General features: G+C 43.6%; 1 protein-coding gene across 3 annotated transcripts in view; it reads left to right on the top strand.

Moving 5' to 3' along the window:
* Nucleotides 1-21,264, top strand: part of GRIP2 (glutamate receptor interacting protein 2) — a 114,359-nt gene extending 93,095 nt beyond the window's left edge. The window contains exons 20-25 of one of the 3 annotated variants that reach the window (XM_019536797.1): nt 1,099-1,252; nt 4,835-4,955; nt 13,300-13,536; nt 15,160-15,306; nt 17,256-17,339; nt 18,867-21,264. In XM_019536797.1, the coding sequence (XP_019392342.1) occupies nt 1,099-1,252; nt 4,835-4,955; nt 13,300-13,536; nt 15,160-15,306; nt 17,256-17,339; nt 18,867-19,064 (941 nt within the window). In that variant the 3' untranslated portion in view covers nt 19,065-21,264. Of the gene's footprint in view, nt 1-1,098; nt 1,253-4,834; nt 4,956-4,994; nt 6,222-13,299; nt 13,537-15,159; nt 15,307-17,255; nt 17,340-18,866 lie in introns of those variants that run through there. The other 2 variants (XM_019536798.1, XM_019536799.1) reach the window with 2 other exon arrangements.
* The last annotated feature ends 1,576 nt before the right edge of the window (nt 21,265-22,840 follow it).

The raw sequence follows: 22,840 nt of genomic DNA on the forward strand, positions 1-22,840 counted from the left end.
GATGCTTATCTTGCTGGGATCCTATGACCCCAGCTGACTTCCTGCCCTTTGGGCAGGGGGCTGGACTCGATGATCTCCCGAGGTCCTTTCCATCCCTGATGTCTATGAAATCTATGAAATTGTGGGGGGAAGTCAGTCGTACCCATGCCCATTAGAAACAGCAAACTTTACAAAATATGCAAAGACTTGATGGCTCTGTAGGATTCAGAAATTTGACCAATGGTTTTTTGCTTTGTCTGGCTTTGGTCTGTATGATTTTCCATCTGATAGTTCAAAGGCACTTGGGTTTGTTCTATATATTTTTTTACTAAGAGAACTGAAAGTTAGCAAATGAGCCAGAGAGTCAAAAATGTCAGTCACTGTGACTGCTGTTTAACCTCCAGAAGAGCTTGCTCCAAAAAAGGAGCAGTGCTGATTGGTAGGGTAATGGCAGGGTGTCCCCACCATACAGTCTTTCCTGGGGCCATATCAACTAGTTTGGTTTACTTAGTATCTAAAAAAGTACTAAAAACGTATATTGAAATGAAGGGGAAACCCTCCCTTCCCACCATTGCAATTATCCATTTGATCCGCTGCAGAACACAAGCAAAAAGGTTTCATTGCCTGATTGCTGCATAAAAGGCCTGATGCAAAGCCCATTGTACTCAGTAGAAAGACTCCTGGTTTCGCTGGGCTTTGATTTGGATTTAAACCAATGTGTTCTGTTTGAGCTGAAAGACATCTGAACTTGATTTAAAGACTTCAAATGACTGAGAAACCACCATACTTCTAGGTGAGTTGTATTAATAGCTAATTAACCTCATAAAATTGTAGTTTAATTTTAGCACAAATTTGTCATACTTTGACTTCCCTTTAGCTATTTGACCTCATCAGACCTTAGAATCTCGCATGCGTTACTCCTGGCTAGTGGGTTTTTAGTTGATGGCATCACACTACTGAAAGGCTTGGTTTCAGTACAACTGTAGTGTGGTAAATTCTTCTGAGAACAAATTCAGTTCTGGGACAAAAAGGCAATCATTGTTCTGGATCTAATACGTCATTATGGTTTTCTGAGAAAGTAATGTATTCTTCTTTCTTCCACCCTTCCCCATTTCCTAGGTACGTACATACCACAAGCAGCTGGTATTGCCCTACATCCACATGAGTGGAGACATAGCAGGCAGAAGAACAGCACTCCTCCTGGGGATCCCAGGAAGAATTATCCCTATATGGATGGGAGCTTCGGTGAAGATGACTGGGACAAACCTAGCAGGTATGTAGGGGCTGAAGAAAGCAGGGAGGTGAGTGTTCGTGTGTGTGCACATGCATGCTGACAGGTTTTGATCATATATTAATTGCAAGAAGTTGGGGGATGCATGCAAGTAGGAGGAACCATTTGTTCAGGGGTGAGGAGTGGGCAGAACATCAATTTACAACTACAACAGTAGGATAGTTCACATGGACACTTCATTTGTATTGTAATAATCAAGAGTGCAGATTGAATGCATAGGCAACTATATTGCAATTGTGGAGAGACAAAGCAGTGATTCTACTTTAAGAAGTGAGTGGGGACTTCTCACTTGTGATCTCATGTCTGCTGATCTCTTGTATATATTTTGTCTGCTCTTGTCCTACATTAAGTGAGATCAAATGGGAACAACCAACACAGGTATGAACAGCTGCTAAATGACAAAGGGTTAGTTTCCACTTATCATAGCATGATGATCACACAATACAGTTACGACAGATCAGTGTGAAATGTGGTAATTTCCCCAAAACACATACACTTTTCTATTACTATACCTGTACTGTCTCATCATAGTCATGTACAGTGTTGACTTGGGTACCATGGTGACAGCCTACAGTTTTAATTCAGCCTATTTATGCCAACCTATCTACTACCTCAAATGTACTGTCTAAATTGAGTCTGTCATTGTGTGTGTGTGTCTGTGTGTGTTTAGGAATAGGATGAGGGATGTCTGTAACAGTTTGCAAACACATCTTATATTTCAGTTAGGCATTTTATAAAGACCTGTGGCATATTGGTAATTTATCTGACATATGTAATACCTAGGCTTTGAATAAGTTTATGTACCATGAAATCTCCCCCTATGACAGGCATTGGCAGAGTGCCTCTTAAGCGCAAGGCAATTTTAGGGTGGCATTAAACAATGAAACCATCGTAAAGAACAGATAAAATACCTGAGAGGTGGGTCCTCATTATAAGTTGAACAAATTTTTGCTGCAAACAACTGAAGCAACTAAGATAACATGTTACTTGTCAGAGGTGACCTTTACTGCTGGTCACGCTGCACTTGCTGATGAAAGGATAACCAAGTAGTACGCTTACAACCTTGCATCTGCTGGAAATTATGGTCTGATGCTTTCTCTTGCTCACCTTGATCTGTGCCTTCTACCACTGCATAGCCCCACTGTCAAAAAAAAAAAACAGAAACAAAAGTCAAGGCGACCTAGTGGGGCTGAACTGAAACCGTCAGTTTAGAAAGGCTTTTACATAAAGGATTCTGGGTTGGCTGTGGAGGGGAAGGTTATAGCCATCCTTCACTTCTACCACTGCAAATCACTCCTACTTGTTCCTCTACCCACACAAGGTTGCTAGGAAGTTCCTCACAGCCCTTCTATGAGGGAGACCCAGGGGTGACCCCTTGCATGTCCAGCAGCGAGGTGCATTTATTTTGTGACTAATCCTACCCTTGACATCCTCCAAAATCCCCATAGTTCTGTGTGTCGTGTTGTTGGGTTGTTTTTTTTTAAATTTTTGTTTGTCAAAACAAAAATATGAGAACATCTCATGGCCATTTCCACCTATTGAAAAGGAATAAAACTGGAAGGAAACTGATACTCCTTTTGGTCCCCATCAAGAAGAGCCAACTTCAAAGAGGTCACCTATTGTTAATGGCTTCCCACAGGAAGCCTCTTGCCAGCTGTAATCTGAGCTCTTAAAGCCCTGCGTATTTTGACTGAGAGCCTTGGAAAACAGGCAATGATGTTCAAGCCATGACTGATTGTACCAGATCCTCTCACTACAAGAGAAAAAATTATTCTCTCATCCCTGTTACTTTCATAGAAGACTCTGCTGCTACAGTTGTAAGAGCCCCATGTTCATCCATATAGAGTCCTGAATGCATTTTTAATAATGAGATGTTTGACTTCCTGATTCAAGAGACGAGGAACTTTAATGACTACATCTCTCTCACTGGACACCTTACAGGAAAGGACGGAAGGAAAGAAAGAAATGCAAAATTTGAGTCTTGAGCATTGTGATAGCAAGTAACCTTAATATAAAGGAGATTTTGTGTTGATAACATCCATTTTTATCTGCCTAGCACAATAAACTAAAGGCTTGAGTTGAAAGCTGATACCCAAATAACTGCATGTGCTGAAAATCCCTGGAGTCCTGATTGTGCAAAAAAATTGCTTGTGTGCTTGAATTTCTGTACTGTGAGTAGTCCTGTTGAACCCAGTGGGCCTACTCAAAGTATGCCATATTATGCATGTGCATAAAGCTTTGTAGGACCTGGGCCTGAATTCGTATGAAGATAGGGGCTCTTTCAATCACTCAGTTGAACACAAGCAACCACTTTTTCATTTGTGCTCAAATAAAATAATATTTAACTTATGCTCAATAGCACTGAGACAGGCCTCTCTTCTCAGCTAAAACATATTCAGCCCAGCATATGCATTGTTTCAAGACACTGTAACGATAAAACTTTATATTTAAGTATTTACTAATCATATGGGTAGCAGCTGCTCTAGGACAGCTCTAGTGGCACTGATGACCTGGGGGCTGTTGTACTGACTCTTTCTTTAGGCATTTTTGTAATGAATTGTTGGCTTACAGAAGACTTCCTTAAAGACCACATAACACTAGACCAAGCGCTTTGTTATAGGCACTGTTTTACACAATGCCTCCTTGTGCTACTGTAATCCAAACAATAATACCAAGAATTTCCTGGGCATTAATTTCCCAAGTCATTTTGGAGGATATCCATGCATTTAATTGCCAGTTGCCTCACAGGTCTATCAGAGTTAAGCCTCCTGCCTTACTCCTAGAGACACGAACGCTGCATTTGTGAGGAAATCCAGTGTATACATAATAGTCAATACTGGTAGAACTGGTATAATCTTCTAAATGGGTGCCTAACTACTCAATGGGCTGCTATAAGTCCAATGATTGTTGCATAGGAGTGGGAGTGTCCTAATTGTACCACGACCCTCTCTACTATCAAAGTTAACAGAAGTGAAATTGGGGTTTCATAGGGGTTGTACTCTAAAGCTCACTATACAGTTGATTGCAATGTTATGTACTTGGCCAGTCTAGGGCAATCATTTTTATATACATCTTCTTACATTATTTACACTCACAGAAACCTAATGTATTTCTCATTTTCTCACCATGTCTGTTACCCTCTGTGTTTTTCTCTCTTCTCAGGTGTTCTGTGTCTCAGATCTGAACTCTGTCCCATCAGCCTTTGTACTAACAGTCTCTGAGGCTCCTGGTTTACCCATAATGCATCCTTTTTCTTTCACTTCTCTATTTCACCAAAACGTCTTCCTAAACCTACAATCTTCCTACAGGCATTTTTATTTACCCTTTTGAACTTGACATTACTACACCAACTTAATTCTTCCTTTGAAAGACTCTTGCCCTGTTAGTAAGTGCATGGAGGTTTTATATTTGGACTCCTTTGCCCGAAAAGTTCATGTTGTTTGCGTTTGTATATGAAGACTCTTCAAGTCTCTGCTTTTACTGGTGAGCCACTTGCTCTAGCCTTGCGGCTTTCATCCTGCTGCAGAAGAGTGCTGACCATTTTTGGTTCCTACGTTACAACAGATATCCCAACCGCCAAAACGGCCTTGAGACCACACACGAGGATAGTTTTTGGCGTGTTTTTGGAGAAGCTTTGGAGGACTTGGAAACATGCGGCCAGTCTGAACTTTTGAGGGAGATTGAGGTAAATCGACTTTCTCACTAACCGTTTCATTCTCATTAGGTGTCTTAAGTCACTGGCTTCCTACTCCCAGAATTGGCAGCTATATCCTCCTGTGACAGTGGTGTTGGGAAGGGATTCTGTTTAATTAAGCATTTGATCCTTTGGTTTGTTTGTGCAAAGAGGTGAGTAAAGTTCACTGGCTAATAGTCTACACTCAAGTTTTCTCTCAGTGTCAAATACTCACAGTAACTTTTCTTTCTCTTTTTGCTACCTGACTAGCTTTAGAGCTGACCAGACTGCTTCCACAGAACTATTTTTACATTTTCCCTATGAAATGGCAAATGATTTTTTGAGAATTCAGTTTGCTTATGATTTTTGAGGTCTATCAAGTACCTAAAAAGGGTCCAAAAATCCTAGGTACAGAATATTTGGGTTATTTTAGCTGTTGTTGGGTCCAGCACACGTCTTTTGCATAGATGTCACCATCCCTAATGCCCATTCAGTAGGTTGGATAAGTGGAAGGTTTCAATCCACCCCTCCCCATGGAAAATCTGAGGAAACATTCATGTTATGGAGAAGTAAAGGTGTTTCCTTTCCTCACAAGCTCCTCTCTTTCCTTTTTTCCACAATGCTTTGGAAGTTATGCTACTGGGTTTGTTTATGGGGTTTGGCAGCTTGGAATTTAAAGCTTTGCCTTGGAAGTGATGCACAAAAACACTCTACAGAAACCCTTTCTGACACAAAACAGTTGATGTACAGTAAGGAACATTTCTGTTTGAGTAGGCTGCGAGAGGGGACATGCCATCTTCCCCATCCTCTACCTGGCAGCGGAGGTGGCTTCATTCCAGTTTGTGCAGGTGGACCACATGGAGTAAGGTGCGCATAGATCATGGGTCTGATACCCCACCCTGGGGCTGAATAGGCAGTACAGCAATAGGGAAAGCAGGAGACAAATTGTAGTTTAGTTGTAGTTTTCTTCCCAGGCTGCTCCAGGACAATACCACACTATTTCCTCAAAGGAGATCATAAAGAGATTTTTGTGGCTTATGTTCAGTCCCACTGGAAGTGGCAGAAACAGTCCTGTTTACTTCATTGAACGTAGAAGCAGGTCCTGGAGAAGTGTTCTTGTGCAATAGGGTTTTAATAAGGCAGACTTCATCTGAGGATCATATCTCCATCATAGATGTAATGTGTATCTTCACCCTGGTGTACTTAGACCACACTAAATCTGTGGCGTGTTAAACAGTGTTAAAGTTAGAACGTGCTGGGAGCAATCACACATTAAGGATTAATATTGCTTCTTGCCTGCACAGCTCTGACTTGCCACTAGGCGGTTGGCGAGCAAGGGCATGGCTAGGAGCCAAGACACCTGGGGTGTGTCCACACGAGCATGCATGCGCAGTAGATGGCACCACAGACCTATCTGTGGTGCCACACATGTCATACACCACACATGCAGGCATTCCCCATGCTGCTAATTTGCACCATGGGAATGGATTTTGATACCAGAAGGTGCCTGTGTCAAAAAAAACCCTACAGCAGGAAAGAGCAGGTTGGCACACATGGCAGCAGTGTACCCTTCCCAAAACTGGAGCCTGGCCAACCAGAGCCATGCTCCAGTTGCTGGCCAGGCTCCCTGCCACTGCTGGAGCCCCAGGAGGTCTCCAGGACCCCAGGTAAGGCTGCAGGGGCCAGCCCAGGTGCTAGCCCCAGCCTCCCCTCCCCTACCCAGGGCAACATGCCATGTGCAAGAGCACACGTGGACAGGTGCTCCCTGGGGACAAGTAGCAGTGGCACATGTTATGGTGCTACTGTTTGTCCTCAGGGAAATGCATGTGCCTGCATGTCTGGATCCAGCCCTGGAATCTGTCCCTGCTGGGTGGCGCGGTAGAAAAGCTGGGAGCAGTGCATCCTGGGATGCTGTATAACTGCAGATTTTTATCTCCATGTAGCAGATTAAAGTTACCGTAGCATGATCTAGGTAGTATGGCCCATAATTATCCATCACCTGAAGTGGCATAATTTTGAGGTGCTTGGAGAGCGCTAAGCATAAGTTAATGAGCTTTAATGTGGTTATGCTCATGTTTTAAGTGCCCTTAGTATGGTCTGAGGGCAACATGTAACTTCATCCTAAATTTCAGTGCAGAGCTGTGCAGACAAGAAGCAATATTAATCCTTAATGTGTGATTGCTCCCAGCACCTTCTAACTTTAACACTGTTTAACATGTAAAATACCCATTGTAAAGGCTTCAGCCTCAAACCCAGTATCAAGATCTCTCCATTGTCTCTTTCCATGTCTTTCTTTCTTCTCCTTGTAGGTTCTTTTAAACAGTTAGTTTGCTGGAGCTTTAAAATAAAAGACGATTTCAAACCTCACTCAAGTGGAGCAGATGCAAAAGATCTGGTTTACCTTTATTCTAGCTATAAAGATATTTGGCAAATTTGATCCTTAACAGTTAAGGGTGGGAGACATAGATGAAATTAGGTGTGCTCAAGCAAGAATTGCAGTGCATTTATCAAGTAGCTTTGGTTTTTGGGGTTTGTTTTTTTTAAAAGGCAGATTTTTTTTTAAAGGAAATAAATTTTACAATCATTGATCTCTTGGATATGAACATACTTTAGCAATGCAGGCAGCTGGAATGTAAACCTTTCAAAACTATTATAACCTACTTTAAAAAAAAATCAAAATGATTGTCGCTGAAAGTATGAATGTTATTTTCTCCCTGCTGATGTGCTACCATAAATATGCAAACATATTTGGCTTGTGAGGAACGTCTGTGCAGGGGATATATTTATATCTTCAATGTATTTGCAGCACACTGAGCTAGCTTAGAGCAGCCCCAGGCTGGCAGCATGACCCTGGGGTCTCCTGCAAGCCACAACAGCTCCAACCCAGCTCAGCATGCTGTGGTTCCAGGTGCACATGCAAATGGTGCTCCCAGAGCAATAAACTCTGGAGTGTATTGCTTTGCAGTAATATGCACGTGTAGATACACTTTGTTTGAGTTTTTTGTTTGTCCTCACTGTCAGATGACCTACTGTTGCCTCACAGTTAAAGCAGTTATACCTGATGTAGGAACATATGTTTTGGTGCTGAAAGTACTGGGTCCAATACTTGACCAGTGACAGGATGGGTGGGTTTGGGAGGGAGAGGGGGGAACGACAAAATGGTGGATCCAGCCGGTGGCCAGACTCCATTTCCCAGCAGCCCCTGCCGGCATCACTGTGGCAGGTTTCCATGGAGACCCTAGGAGCAGTTGTGCCGTGACAGTGCACAGCCAGGGCTTCCATGAAGACTGGCCCCAGCAGCACTGGCAGGGCACGCGGCTGGGCGGGGAGCTGCTTTGGGGCTCGGATCTTGCAGTGGTGACTGTGGTCTGGAGCTGGGACAGAGCTATGATCCACTGCCTGAACGCCCCTGCCCAGGGCATTGGAGCTCCCCACCACACTGTCACTGCCGCAAGATCCCAGCCCTGGATCAGCTCCCCACTCAGCCACACATCCCACCAGCGCAGCTATGGCTAATATCTATGGAAACCCTGGCCCTCTGTCATGGCCCACTGATCCTGGGGTCTCCATGGTAGCCAACCACAGTGACATAGGCAGGGGCTGCTGGGAAATGGAGTCCGCCATGGGCCCCACCTGGTCCATGGGCCGGACTTTGCATGCCCCTGTTTTAGACCATGCAGAAGCTCAACTGCCATAGCCTTGTTAATATTCAGTAGCAACCTGGAAACATGGCTCCAGGCATCAATTATTTTCCTGTACAGCAGTACTGTATCAGCAGAGCCTAGTAACCAACATGGCAGGTATTTAAGCACAATTAAAAATAACTACAGTATCATCTGGTTTGTATCCCCCATAGTAAACTTACGTGTAGCAAGGTAATTCTGCTAGCACTTCTTTCCTCCTTTCTGTTTGTCCACATTGCACTCAGGGTGTGACTGCAGTCCTCAAGAACGTATCCGAGCAGCCAGCTTTAAAGTAGCTGCCTTGGGTACTGATAGCAGTGTGCCCACAGTAGCATGAAGCACAGCTATGCCACATAAGTATTGACACAGCATCTTAGGCACTTTTTACCTCCTGCCTCTGCATAAGTTTCTGTGAAACCACAGTTTCCTTTTTTGAAATGCAGTGTTGTGCGGAGATGCCTGAGCTTGCTTCGGACAGGCTGCAGCTGTTACTGTTTCTAGTGTCTATGCTAGTGCATTTGTGTTTGCACAGGCCTGCTTTGGGCCATGTAGATCAACTTGCCCTTTAGTTGCAGGGTTCCCTCCTTTTTTAGAGAGCCTTAAAGTTTGCTAAATGCCTGCCATTGGGACACACCACTCTAAAATAATGAAGGATTATTCTGGTGAGACAGAATTGTGAAAGCCTGGTTTTGTAGGTCAATATACTGTCTTCATTTTACAAGTGGGTAAACTGAGGCATAGATTACATCCCACAGGAGTGTGTGGCTAGTCCAGGAATATTTGGATGACCTAAGTTCCAGTCTTGTGCTTTAACCACTCAAATATAACTCTCAGCAAAACCCCCTTAAGGGTCAAGGCCCATCTCCCCTCTCAAGTTCATGATCCTTTCATAGGCTCAGCTGTCGTACCTTTTGCCTTTGTGGCTTTGCATCTGTCCGTACACTGCAGCATTCCTTCCCTTTGGTTGTGGTGTCAGCCCTGAACATTACTGGTGCTGGTATAAAAGTAATACCTACCGGTCCCAACCAGGACCAGAACCCTGTTATACTGAGCTTGGAAGACGGTCCCTGAGCCAAAGGTGCTTAAAGCCTAGCTAGGTGAGACTGATAAAGACTGAAAAAGGAAACAGGTGCATGGATAAAACAGGTGTCTGAGATCTCACAGTAAGTCGGCAGCTGACCCAAGATTAGAAGTCTTATCTCGAACACTCAGTCTGTGGCCCCATCCACTAGATTGGCTGCTGCTTAAAAATACATTTCATTCATGTTTTATGATTCTGAACCACCAGAGCACTGCTTTTTGGTAGTGCAAGAAAATCCCTTATTTTTCATCTGTGGAACAGCCAAGCCTATGAGGACACCAATGCATTCTCTCTTCAAATGCCGTAGTAACCTCTCCTTTGCTGTCTTGCTACTAGAATATTTGTGGCATTTCATTAACAGTGTCTTCTGGTACCTCTCAACAGGTCAAGTTGAACAGGTTACTACTGAACTTTGCTCCACCACTTGAAGGATGTTTCTTTGCTTTGGTAATGAGAATTGGTGTTTCTTCACCTTTCTTGCTCAGCAGCATTGCCTCTTCTGTTCCCAAGTTGGATTTAATCAGCAATTTTGTGAAATAACCATCTCCTCATTTGAGCCTGTGCTCCTCTCTTTGCAAAAGTTACTTGCTTCTCCTAGTAATGAGGCAGAGCACTGTTTCCTTTCTGCCATCCCTAAGTTCCTTGCCAATTTAAAATAAAACTGAACAAAAAGGACTTGGATTGTCTACTAGCAAATAAGAGATGGCCCCTATTGCTGCCTCTTAAAATGATGCAACTCATATCCCGTTGGTAGTGACATCAGGAAAGAGGCTCAAGCTTGAACTCTCCTTTCTGTCACAGGTTGCCTCTGCTTGCCTTGAGCAAGTCAGCTGGGTAAGATTTTCAAATGGGTCAGAGTCCTGTTTTTCAGAAGCAGCTTCAGCATTTAGAAGCCAAAGGCCTATTGACTTCCAGTGTGATTTATGAGCTGCATTTAGATACCTACCCACCTCGAAAGGTCTTGCCCTTGGCTTCAAAATGCCTGATAATACGTCTACACTGTTCCTGGCATTCTCAGGGGGAAAGACTGCCGACCTACTCTTGAGTCACATGCATCAAACCCAGAAATGTGGCAGTGAAGCTACTCTAGAGATGCCTCTGTGGCCACTGTTTAAACCTCTGTCTCTGGCATGCTTTGAAACCCTCTGCAGGAGATGGCCTTACAGTGCCCTCGCGATCCCGTTTCTGTGTATGACTTGTAGAAGCAGGAGAGGAGTCCTCTTGGTGAGCACTAGGTGCTCAGTGAAGGCACACATCTGAAATCATTTTTGACCATGGGATTTAGGTTCCTAAGTCACTGATTACCAAAGATCTTTCACAATGGATAGCAGGTTTTTCATTTTGCCTAGCTGCTTGCAGGTGAATGCTTCACACACCAGACAGTGAAGGTGCTAAGGAATTTGAAACACATAAGGCCTCCATTGTCCAACCCAGTTCAGAAAATGGGGGTGTTGTAGACACATTTCACATAGTCACTAGGATCCACAAGTTTATTCTCCCTTCTTCCAAACCAAAGCATACTTGAGCAGGCAGGTTTTGATTAGAGGTTTAATCACATGACACTTTTGCCATGCGTGTGACAGATTGCTCCTTGACTTGCCTTCTTTAACAACTGCTGAGCTTTGCTCCCTGCTTTCTACCTTTTTCATTTCCTTTCCTGTGTCTTTTGACATTTGAGTGAACTGTTTGACCTTCACAGCCTGACCCCTGAAATTAAAGTTTTCATTACTAATTTAAATAGGCCACATGACTGGGAGCCAGCTGGGGTCCTATAGATTGAATTCTTGACTCATTCCTTAGCTTTGATCAATATAATCCCTTTAATGAAAAACATCACCCGACAGAATGAAATCTACTTAGCATCCACTTAAAGATGCCTCTGTCAAGTGTGACTGGTGCTAAATGCTATTTGATTTTATACTTTTAAGTTGGTTTTGATTTAGCTTTGCTAACTGGAGACTCCCATGTACTAACTGATAAAAATCCTAATTTCTTTTACTTAAAGAGCCATCATGAAATATATGCTGGGAAGGCAAAAGTAACATGCCAAACTCCTTGAGCAATGTTGTAGGGAGGGAATGTATTATCCCACGGCAGGGAACTGAAGACACAGTACAAAAGGAGTAGACTTGCATACAGTCCTGGCTAGCCCTTCAAAAAGCATATAGCATGTGTTGACGCAGGGATTGCCTCGTATTGCTAGTGCTTCCAGAGTCCATGGTTGAATCTCTTAGACATGCTCCCTCTTGAATATTAGCACTATTAGTAGGTTTTTGTTGATGAGTTTTGTCCTTTTGCATTTAAGGAGTACTGATCTAGGAATAATAAGCCTGGAATGGACCGCCCAAGGCACAAAGTCCAGTACCCTGTGTTTGTATGCAATCATTTATCCAGATTTTTAACAAAGACAGCTATTCCAGACTCTCTTATGTACCACACTGGAAAGCACCCTATGTAAAATGCCTACCATGTGCTGTAAGTGAAGGGTAGGTGAGACAAAGGCTCCAACAATATCTATGTCATTGCAATTGCAGATTTTTGAGCATTATGTTCTTCACATGTACAGGTAGGCTGAAGAGGGATTTAATATGCTTTTTCTTAATAGTAGAGTAGTGCAACTTTGGCCAACAATAACATTCCCATTGGGCTGCCCCCTGGAACTGTCTGTCCATGAAGCAGAATGGCACCATCAAACTAATGTTTCCAACCTCGTGACATCTTTTCCAAGACGTGTGCTGCATAATACTGTAGTTTTGTAAGTAAAATTTGTAGCAGAATAGCAAATCCAGATGTAGAAGCAGAAAAGGGTGATGTCTTCAAACAGACCAGACTGTGTGTGGAATCTTCTCTCAGGCTGAAGTCACTTTTTAAAGAACAAGCTTTTGCACTAAGCCGGTAGCTGGAAGTGCAACTTTTTTGCTTGTTTTGATTTATTTTGGCAATGAAGGACTTTGATTCATTGTAGTTTCATTCTGAGCTTGTCACACTATCTGTTGACCATCCTCAGTGTATGAAGGATTCCCCTTGAAGGTTGTGTCAAGGGGATGTTGATTTGATGCCAACAAAATTTGGAATTCTTTTTACGTCCACGCCTGGAGCATGTGCCTCCGTTGTATGACTGACGCTGTGCAGTACAGCAGATGAGAGAGTTATTCAAAAAAAGAAAAAAAAGAGGGGAGAACCTTCAAAATGTTTTCATTTCAAAAAAGCCCTTTCATTTTTCTGGAGGCGGGGGTAGCAAAACCCTGACTAAAGATTTCTGGCCAGTAATTTTGAGAACAATTAGAAAAACATGCTTGTACTTTCTGAAACTGGTGTGTATAGCCAGCCAGAAATGACTACAGCATCTGTTGAAGTGAATTTGTGTTCACAAAAGCTTGTGCTCTCTCTCTATAGTTTATTTAGTTAATCTATGAAGGTGCATATCTACCCTGTGCTTACTCACGTATAGGAACACAGATAGCATTCCCTCTGATTAATGCTTAAGAGATTATCTTTCTGCTTCACTGTAAGTCCCTCTTTTTTGTCTAGAGTCCTTGCCACTCAACCCCTCCTCTGGTCTTATTGAGCTAATTTACCACCTTATCCACAGGCATCCATCATGACAGGGAGTGTGCACAGCCTGGGCTTGGAAGGAAGCAAATTGCTCATGGACTCTGTTAGCCAGTCAGGATTGAGCCCATTGAGGAAAGGATCTTCCAGTTATGATGAAGGACAAAGTGATGGTAACATCACTCCCACCAAGAAAAATGAGAGGAATCTGGAGGTGAAGAAGATTGAGAAGGAGATGCAGGAAATCATGTCTCCCACCCCCCTCGAATTCCACAAGGTGCGTGCTTCGAAAGAGCTGGTTTCTTGCTACCTGAAGGCGGTCTGGTGACGAATGGGATAACGGGGATTGTGCAAACATGCCTTCACTGAGAAGATGTCACAAAAATGCCCTTGCTCCGTCTTAAAGGACTAGTCAGACACAACCAACGTATATCTCTGCGTTTCCAGGGTGTCAGGGGAATGGAAAGGGTTTGTTTGTATGTAGGAAGTTTGTTCGTACACACAGGGACACATTTTGGAGCAGACCTCAGCTCTTAACAAACTTTAAGAGAATTTTGATGCAAGGCCCTTATGTCGTTCATGTTCAGTGGAAAACACCAGCCTACAGCAGTGGTACTCAATCTTTTTAGACTCAAGGCATGCCCTGCTAAATTCAAGGCACCCATCAGAAAATGCCAGCTCTTAGTTTCTGCTCATTTTTGACTATGGAAAAAGAATAGAGCAATTTTTCTATTGTCAACAACTCCTCCTAAAGACCACAACAGGTCAGATCTTTTTAACACTATGATTTTTTTTATCTGAAATCTTTGGGTTCATCTTGTGAACCATGTTTGTATACCTACCAGTGCTAACTCTGTGTGGCACCCCTGGGAGGATCTTAAGGTGCCCCAGGCTGTAGCTCAGTGATTCTCAACCAAGGCGCTGCAGCAGCCAAGTCACTGGTTTGCTATTATAACACAAGATTCCCTGGCCCCAGGGATGAACTAATGCTTAGGGTATGCATAACAGAGCTGAAATGTTAATAGTACACTCAGTAGCACCCACCTAGCTCTATGTAGTGTTAAGTGCAATCCAGTAAACCCTTTACTCTGAGGAGAGCATCTAGTCAAAACCTCCTTAGATGGAATCATAGGTGTGGGATTTCAGGCTTGTATTAAAAATGGGATATTTCCGTTTACACTCAAGGGTACTGGATCAAGGCCCTTAAGGATGATGCAGGAGTAATATTATAAAGGCATAATTACTTGTCAGAATTACTAATGAAGAATGCTACTGAAGGAAAATAGCATGATGGATTTCAAAGAATTTTTAACATGACAGAATTTGCAATTATGCTGAGTGGGATAACATTATTAGTGCTTATCCTTTGGGGCATGGTTTGCTGTTCTGAAGAAACATTCCTTCACAACCCTGCATCAGAAGGTTTTGTAAAATGCTCTAGAGTGCTCATGCTTCCTCTGAAACATCTGGCATTGTCCCATTTGGAGATAAGATTCTGGCCTATGTGAGTGGACCAATGTAATATTTCCTGCTCCCTGTTCCCAAGGGCACTCTCTGAAAGCATGGTGCTCTGGAGCAAAAGAAGGTCCTGAGCATACCTGAAGAATCTGCAATCTGTGAGGCTTTGCTAGACAGTTGGTAGGGTGCAGTGATGGTGTCGAAACCTAAACCACAGCTAAGGCAGAATGCCAAATTCCTTGGAGGTGAGGGACAAGTAAGCTATGGAAGAGCTGGCAATTTGTGCCCAAGCTTGCTTCTATAGACAATCTATGTCTACTCAGACCAAAATCACTATCCTGTACCATGCATGTTACCTCCAGAGCTCCTGACCTCTTTCTCCCTTGTGTTGTGAGTTGTTCATGCTTCATTAGAACTTTCTCTCCAATGACTTTGACCGTAGATGACACTCCACAAGGACCCTGAGAGCCAAGACTTTGGATTCAGTGTGTCCGATGGCCTCTTGGAGAAAGGTGTCTATGTAAATATGGTCCGTCCAAATGGACCAGCTGATCAGTGTGGCCTCAAACCTTATGACAGAGTCCTTCAGGTAAGGAATGTGAACCGCTCTGGGACTAGAAAGAGAAAGATGTGAGTGAATGCAAGAAAGAGAAGTGAAAATGAATTGTGGTGACGCTGACTTTATAAAAGGCAGTAGCTAGACAGTTTGGTTGGCAGCTGTCTGCCTTTGGTGATCTGGTATACCTGGGGCTACTTTTTAATACTGGGAGATCACTACAGATCAAGTATGAATTTGAATTCCCCATTATTTCGGGGAATTTTCATCCAGATTCACGTTTCTTAATGCAGTTCCTCACTAAAACCAGCTGAGAGTCTTTTTCAGCCTTTTTCTTTAACCCTTTTTCCTTGTGCACGTCAGGGTTTTTTTTCCCCTGGGAAAACTGGAGTTAGAAACATCACTCAAAATGGGATAGTATATGCAGTTCTACAGGGTTTTAAATGTGTTCACATATCCCATTTAATTTGTACAAGGCAGTTTCTGAGAAATATCCTTCAAGAGAAGCGATACTCCTATCCTTTCTTCCTCTAACAACACCTGAACCAGCAAATATTTGCTACAGAAAGCAACATTTGGACAAAAGTGAAGTCCCTAGTAAACATACGGGTGGGCATACCTGATCTCTGAGGGGAGATTGTGATATTTTAGATAGGTGTCAAAGACCCTTAAAATATTTAGCAAAGGTGACACACAAGTTCATGGCTGATAGCAAGAGGGAGAGTATGATCAACCAAAAAAAAATGCTGCCACTTGGGAATACAAGTATTGTCACCCTCTTGGAAGCTCTGAAATACCATGAGGATGTTAAGTTTTAGGAAAGTCTTGTGGGGTGAGGAAGGTTCGGGGGCTGATCAGCACCTGTGTATTATGTACCTCAGGTAACTAAAAAACTTGGCAGCATTGTGGGGAATCTTGTTGGAGCACGTTGTGGTCTATAGCCAAGTATCTGCTCCACAGCTGTTCCTTCTCAGCATCTCATGAAAGATGGTTCAAGAATGAACAAGAAGGTAATTGGGCTCCGAGCCATGTTTGCTGAATGCTGGATACGTTGTAGCTGTACAAATGCCAAGGGTTCTGCTGGTGTGTATGAAATCTTAAAGAAAGCAGAGCCTTTGAGTACCCCCAGCTTCGGTATCTGCTTTGCACTACTTACAAGTAGATGAGATCGTCTCTTGCCTGTAGCTGCGGTCTTGACGCTAAGTCTTGAGCTCAACAAGGGGTTTGCAGAAAAAGTGCCACGGGAGGATCCAACAGAAAAGCACAGTTGCTGATGATTCCCCCTGATGGTAGTGTAAATTCTCTAGGTCTTCTTTGGTTCTCTTACCAGTAGGCTTGACAGGATTCAATCTTTATCCATAAACATCGATTTCACCTGTCACTCGCAGACCAGTGGAAAACTATTTCCATTGGCAATCATCAAAATTATTGAAAGGGGATGTAAAAAAAAAAAAAAAATCTGGAAAGAGGGTAAGGAAATCTCGGGCAGGGGGTGCGGTGCACATACACACTCACACGCACGCACACATGCACGCACACCAGTGCAGATGGGGTGGCCCAGGAAGCCACTGCAGGAGCTGGGAGAGCTGAGAGTGGGGGTCGGAGGGGCACGGTTAATGGCAGCCGGGGGGACCAGTGCCACTGGTTGCTCACTCTGTGCTGGTCCTAGCCGGGAATCGGGCACCAAGCTCCTGGTGAGCCTGGCTTGGCCCCTGTGTGATTGGGGCTCACCAGGAGTTTAGCCCCTGCCCCAATCATACATGGGCCAGGCTGGGAACATGGGGAGAGGCAGCAGCTGCCTAGCTCAGGGCAAGAAGCAGCTCCCCATGGCTCTATCTGGCAGGCATGAGCAGAGGGGCAGCCTGACCCCTTGATGGTCACAGCTTCCCACCCCTCTGGATAGCATGGGGACAGTGGCTGGGCCTTGGGGGTACCCCCCACAGACTCTGCCCCAAGCACGCTGCCTCTCCCTGTGTTCCCAGAGCTCCAGCGCACCACTGCCCTCCTCTTCTGGTCCCTGCGCACCTGGCTCTTTCCTGATGAACGAACAGAATGACTTAAAGCAGGTATGCAGCATTGATATTTACTTTTGTATAATTTAACATGTGATTTTTATGAAGCTTTAAACAGTGTAGTGCCATTACTAAATTGTCCACCTTCACACCCCTAATCTCATGTCATCCTGAATATTTAAATCAATAAAAATTGATAAAAATAATGAAAAGCCAATAAAAATATAGAGAAAACTAGACTATTGCCAAAAGTCAGCAAAATTGACAAAAACCAATGAAAATTGATAAGAAATCAAAAGAAAAGCTTGAAAATAAACATCAATTTTAGCCATCAAAATTATTTGAAAAAACAAAAATCAAATTCTGCCAATCCTACATATCAGCCAAGAGCAGGCCTTACCAGTCTGCCCTGTGCTGCTTTTCTTGGAACCAGTGCAGTTGTACCACATCGGTGCCAGGGGAGCTGTAGGAGCCCTACACAGTAGACTTGTGTCACAGAGCACTGCGCCCTGGATGCTTCATGGGCTCAGGAAGAGCCTAGGGGACAGGGCTATATGGATCTTCCATTTGTTGGCCAGTGAAGGAGGCACATCTTGGATCCAGATGCTGCCTCAGCAGTGAGGAGATTGGGATGGGGGTGAACATTCAATTCCCCAAACCTGGAGAAACATCACTGCACCAACTCTGCCTAATCACAGGGGCGGGGAGAGGGTTTTTCCTAAATCTTACATTCTTCAGGCAATTTTTAGGCTTGCTTTGGAACGTGTTTTAACTTCCACTGAAGATACTGGAAAAGCTGATTGATTTATTTATTTATTTTGCAATTTCTACAGAATTCTTGGGAGGTCTCCGCTGCTCGTGAAAAGACCTTGCTTCTAGCAGTCCCAACAATGCATGAGTGCTCTGAGTGAAGAAGCATACTTCACTATACTATACTTCACACATACTATAGTCTACATGCAGTGCCTAGAATCCACACACATGCACGCTTTCCAAAAGACTGCTGCTAATCTACTTGGTTGATAAAGACAAGGGACATATCAGCTGTGGGTTTGGCAGCAGCACAGTGGTGTTGGGGTGTCAGTGAAAGCACTGATTCCCTTTGGATCCCAGAATCATGGTCTGCTGAAAGTAGACGGTCATTTTAAAATACACATTCTGAAAGAGATTGGTATCCCTGCCACTCTTGCCATCTCCTTAAGGTGTAGTTTAGAGACCAGCCTGAAAAAGAGCCCGCAGTTTTGAATCCCGCAAGATACCAAAGTTTGACTCTGGCTGCGATCTTTGCAGCGAGGGGCTGCATCTACTTTGGAGTGTGTTCTTTTATTTCCTCTCAGCTATTGTTGTACAGGAGATGAATCTGTTTTAGATGCTGCATTAGACTGACTAGTTCAATTCCTACGATCCTGCCAAATCCCGTGCCAGACTGCAGGGATGACAGTGCTCTAGGAGCGCGCATTCTGTTGTCTTTGCTCCAGTCCCAGGGCTCAGTTCTAGCAGCTTTTATGTGTTTTCCAGTTAACAAAATGTGGTGTTCTTGTTTTTCCCTCCCTGTTGCATACCCCAAACCTGTCCTGGCAGGTAAATCGCATCCGAACAAGAGACTTTGACTGCTGTCTGGCTGTCCCTCTGATCTCTGAGGCAGGAGAGAAACTGGACCTGGTCATTAGCCGAAATCCTCTGGCACTTGCTACCAATGCTCAACTAGGAGAGAGTGGGGAATTGCCAGTCCAACAGACCTTGGGCATGGAGGCCAAGATGAGCAGACAGACACTCTGAGAAGGGAGGATTCGAACGGGAGGTACCTTCAGGCCCTGGCAGGGCAGAGAAACTGTTGGGTATCCATTGTGTTTTTCCTGTTTTGCACTGGTATTTGTAATGTAACATAACTTGCAAAAGTGGGGTGTGTCTAAAACTCTTAATTCAGAGACCACCAAGCAGTATGAGCTATGTGGGATGGGCAGCTTAGGCTTTGGGTAATGCAGATGGTCAAATGGGCTGCTGGTAGCAGAAAACAATATCCAAGGTTGCTGACTATTGACAGGGCAGCCTTCAGTCATCCCTCCACTGAGGTGAGCTTTCACCCTGCATGGGGTCATGGAGAGAGGGTCAGCCCCTAGACCCTCTGCCACCCTCCTCCTGAAGGGCTTGGCCATCCTTTAAATGTGCTCGGTGCTATTTTTTTTTCTTGTTTGCCCTGTTAATCATGTACAGCAAGATCAACATGACCTGTGTGCTCCAGTAACGAAACCCTGCTTCATTTTAAACCATGATTGCTAAACTGGCTTTGAAATTTCCTTCACTCACTAACACTTGGGCAGTGTTGACATCCATTCAAAACATCTCAGACGTTTTTGCCGGTGGGTAGCTGCCATTTTTATGCATTTAATTTGAAGCCAAATCCCTTCTGAGAATGGTTTGGTGTCTTTATCTCACGCTTGGATATCTCTCCCCATCACGACTCCACCCCACTACGCTTACCGCCTTTGGAAAAACAATGAAGCACTTTGCCCACTTGGCAACTCCGAGACATGATTGATTTATTTGTCTGCATATAACTGTACAGAACTTTTAGAGGAACGTGGCATCCAGGACAAAAAGCCAGTGTGCAGTTGTCCGAAGTCACTGGCCCTCTTGTTCACATAGGCCATCCGGAGATGTCTCTCATTTTAAAAAAACCAGAGTGTTCAGACTAGTAAACAGCTGAACGCCATTCATCTCGATCCAAATTCCGGGTTTTATTCCCTCCTGTTTTCAGTAAATAGAACCTTGTAGTCTCTTGGCAAACACTGGCATGAGAAGCCTTCTGCTAGATTGATGTTGTCTCTTCTGTTTTTATAAGCCAGTCCTATATGGGGTCATCCTAGTGCAAATTCAAATGTGTACCTTTTATTTTTAATGCTGATGATGGGTTTTAGACTCTTCCTGTTGTCTGCTGTAGCTGCCCTCTGGTTGCCTCTTGTTAATCTCTGTGATTTGTAAGCCGGATGCCTTTTCGGTCCCTGTCCTCTCACACTGCACACTCACCTTCTATAGAAGATACGGGCATGATGTTTGCATTGGTTTAATGATCCTCTGCAGCAAACTCATGAGAATGCAACCCAGGCCACGATCTCATCCCTTCTCATGTCCATGAGCTAGATCGCCAATACCTGTGCATTTCTACACATGGCAAAAGTGAGCGCCTGCTCCCTGTCTCATGTGTTAGCACTTTATTCTGATTTTTAATTTTAACTGATGTCAGAAGGGCCTGATTTAGGGGAGGGTTTTTTGGGAGGGGGGTGTTATTTAAAGATCTCTACTTAGCAGAATTGGTCTGTTCCTTATTTATTTTTTTATTCTTGTTGTTGTGTATTATGGATGCCACATTGATGTAGGTTTGAAATGTTCATTGTCCCACCAGGACTGATTGCTTTGTCTGTACTCTAGCCTGTTCCCTTCCAACAGCCCGAAGCGTCAGGGTGTTTCTTCAAGACATACATCCAGTCCCATCCAGCTAAGTGTAGTTGTAGCCATTCTCTTCAAGTATGCAATATCCCATGCCATTGCTGCCATAACTAGATAATGTGCCATAACCAATACTGCGGAGCATTGACAGTGCAGCCAAAAGTGTTTTTTATATGCAATATTCTAAACAGCAGAAGCTCGCTGTGGCTTCTCATAGGTTTTTAATGAAAACTTTTATTAAAGGCTTTAAAGAAACTTGGTCCTTGTATCCCTTCCTATGCATTTTGAATGATACTAAAATGAAATGCATTACTTAAATGTGTATTTTTATCCATATATTAGAGTGTATTCCTTGTAAAGTATTTTTATATGCTAATTTTCTTATGTATCGATGAAAGCACAATATTTAAGGGTATAGCATTTCAAAGAATATTTTAGTCCAGTTTTGGACCTATTTGTAAATCTCTGTATTTAAATGGGATTGCGATGACTTTGATTTTTTTTTTAATTAAATAAAAACAAATGAAATGCATTGTTCCCTGTTCTCAAATCCCTTTCTGCTAAAGGCCAGGATCTGGATCATGCAGCACATCCAACAGCGTTTCACTTTCTTTGCATACTCTGAAACTCAACCCAGTGCTCAAGGCGTATGCAGGGTGTAAGCCCCAGACCAAGATGGCATGCAAAGGAGGACAAAATGTGCACTTCAGCTTGGGTCACTAGAGGTAGTCCTGCCTCAGCATGATTAATTGGTTAAAGCCCTGGCCTGGAACTCAACATGGTCTATCCCCAGTTGTGTGACTGACTTGCTGAGTGACTTTGGATGAGCACTCCAATCATCTCATTGTTTAGGCTGTATTTTCCCTATCTGTAAAAAATGGAAATAATAATATTGACATTTTAAAGCACTTTGAGATCTACTGATGCCATATACTTTATCTATAAGGTAGGATTAAAGTTGCCTGGCACTTCTTTGTTATGTACCCCTGTTTTCAGTTGTTTATAGCTTGAAGTGCTTGGGTTGAAATTTTCCATGCCAGGTCTCTGCCACAGGCTGCTTTTTAATTTTTTTTTATGGGGGGTGAAATTTGGCCAAACTGGTTCTGAGAGGGGGGTTAGGGAAGAGACTGCTTTGCCTAAATTGCAGATCCATGAAATCTGGCAGGATTGGGATGTCGTGGATGTTCTTTTTGCCACCCCCGTGCAAATCAGCCAATATTTGACAAAGTCGTAATAAGTCTTTGAAAAGATTGCAGTTCGTATATGCTCAGTAGGGACTTCTTAGATTTTACCCTCTAAATCCCTGGAAGGTCTCATTGCAGTCTGGGGCTGAGCAGGAATTGCAGGTCTCAGTCAAACTGCAAGACTCCATTTTGAATATGAGTCAGTTTGCTGCTTTTGTTGCCAATTATAGGGAAAAGAACTGAAATTTCAAGGAGCGATGGCACAGAGCTAATAGCTAAGTGCCGTTCTACAGGCAGCGCACTTAGGGAGAGACATGTTATGATCCCTCTCCCCTACACCCCGGAGTGATGAAAGGTGAGGCGGAGACATTGCCATGGCAAGTGCTTGCAGGTAGGTATTGCTATCTGTTCCCCCATGCCCATGTATGAACATATTTGTGCACATATATTGGGCAACCCAGCCCAGGGGGTGAATTCAGAGGTATATAAGACCACGGGCTCTACTCTTCAGATCCTACAGTTTCCCAGCTAGAGTAATCCTTGAACTCCCTGTCTCCTGTGCCTACACAGGGGTTTAACTTTCCATACCTTTCCCTTCACCCATGCGTGTTGGGCCCAGACACAATCCAGATGTAAGTCTTGCTGGGAAACCTTGTGAATTTAGATGTGGTTTCTACTTAATGCTCCACGTTGCTATCGATTAAAGCAGCCCTTAATCTTGTGCATACTTTGCCAGTGAACTTGAGGCAGATGAGTTTCCTATATGCTTAAGTAAAACACTCTTGACTTGAAACCTCAGGGAATGTGACAGCATAAAAATGAGCCTGTAAAATTATACTGCCTAAAATGGTAAGGCTTATTCAATTTGCTGCAGCTGCTAGTGTAGCTGTAGGGCCAGCCTTTGCCACATGTTATGCAATGATG

This window comes from Crocodylus porosus, unplaced genomic scaffold (assembly GCF_001723895.1).
Source record: "Crocodylus porosus isolate Cpor-Errol unplaced genomic scaffold, CroPor_comp1, whole genome shotgun sequence".
Lineage (NCBI taxonomy): Eukaryota > Metazoa > Chordata > Crocodylia > Crocodylidae > Crocodylus > Crocodylus porosus.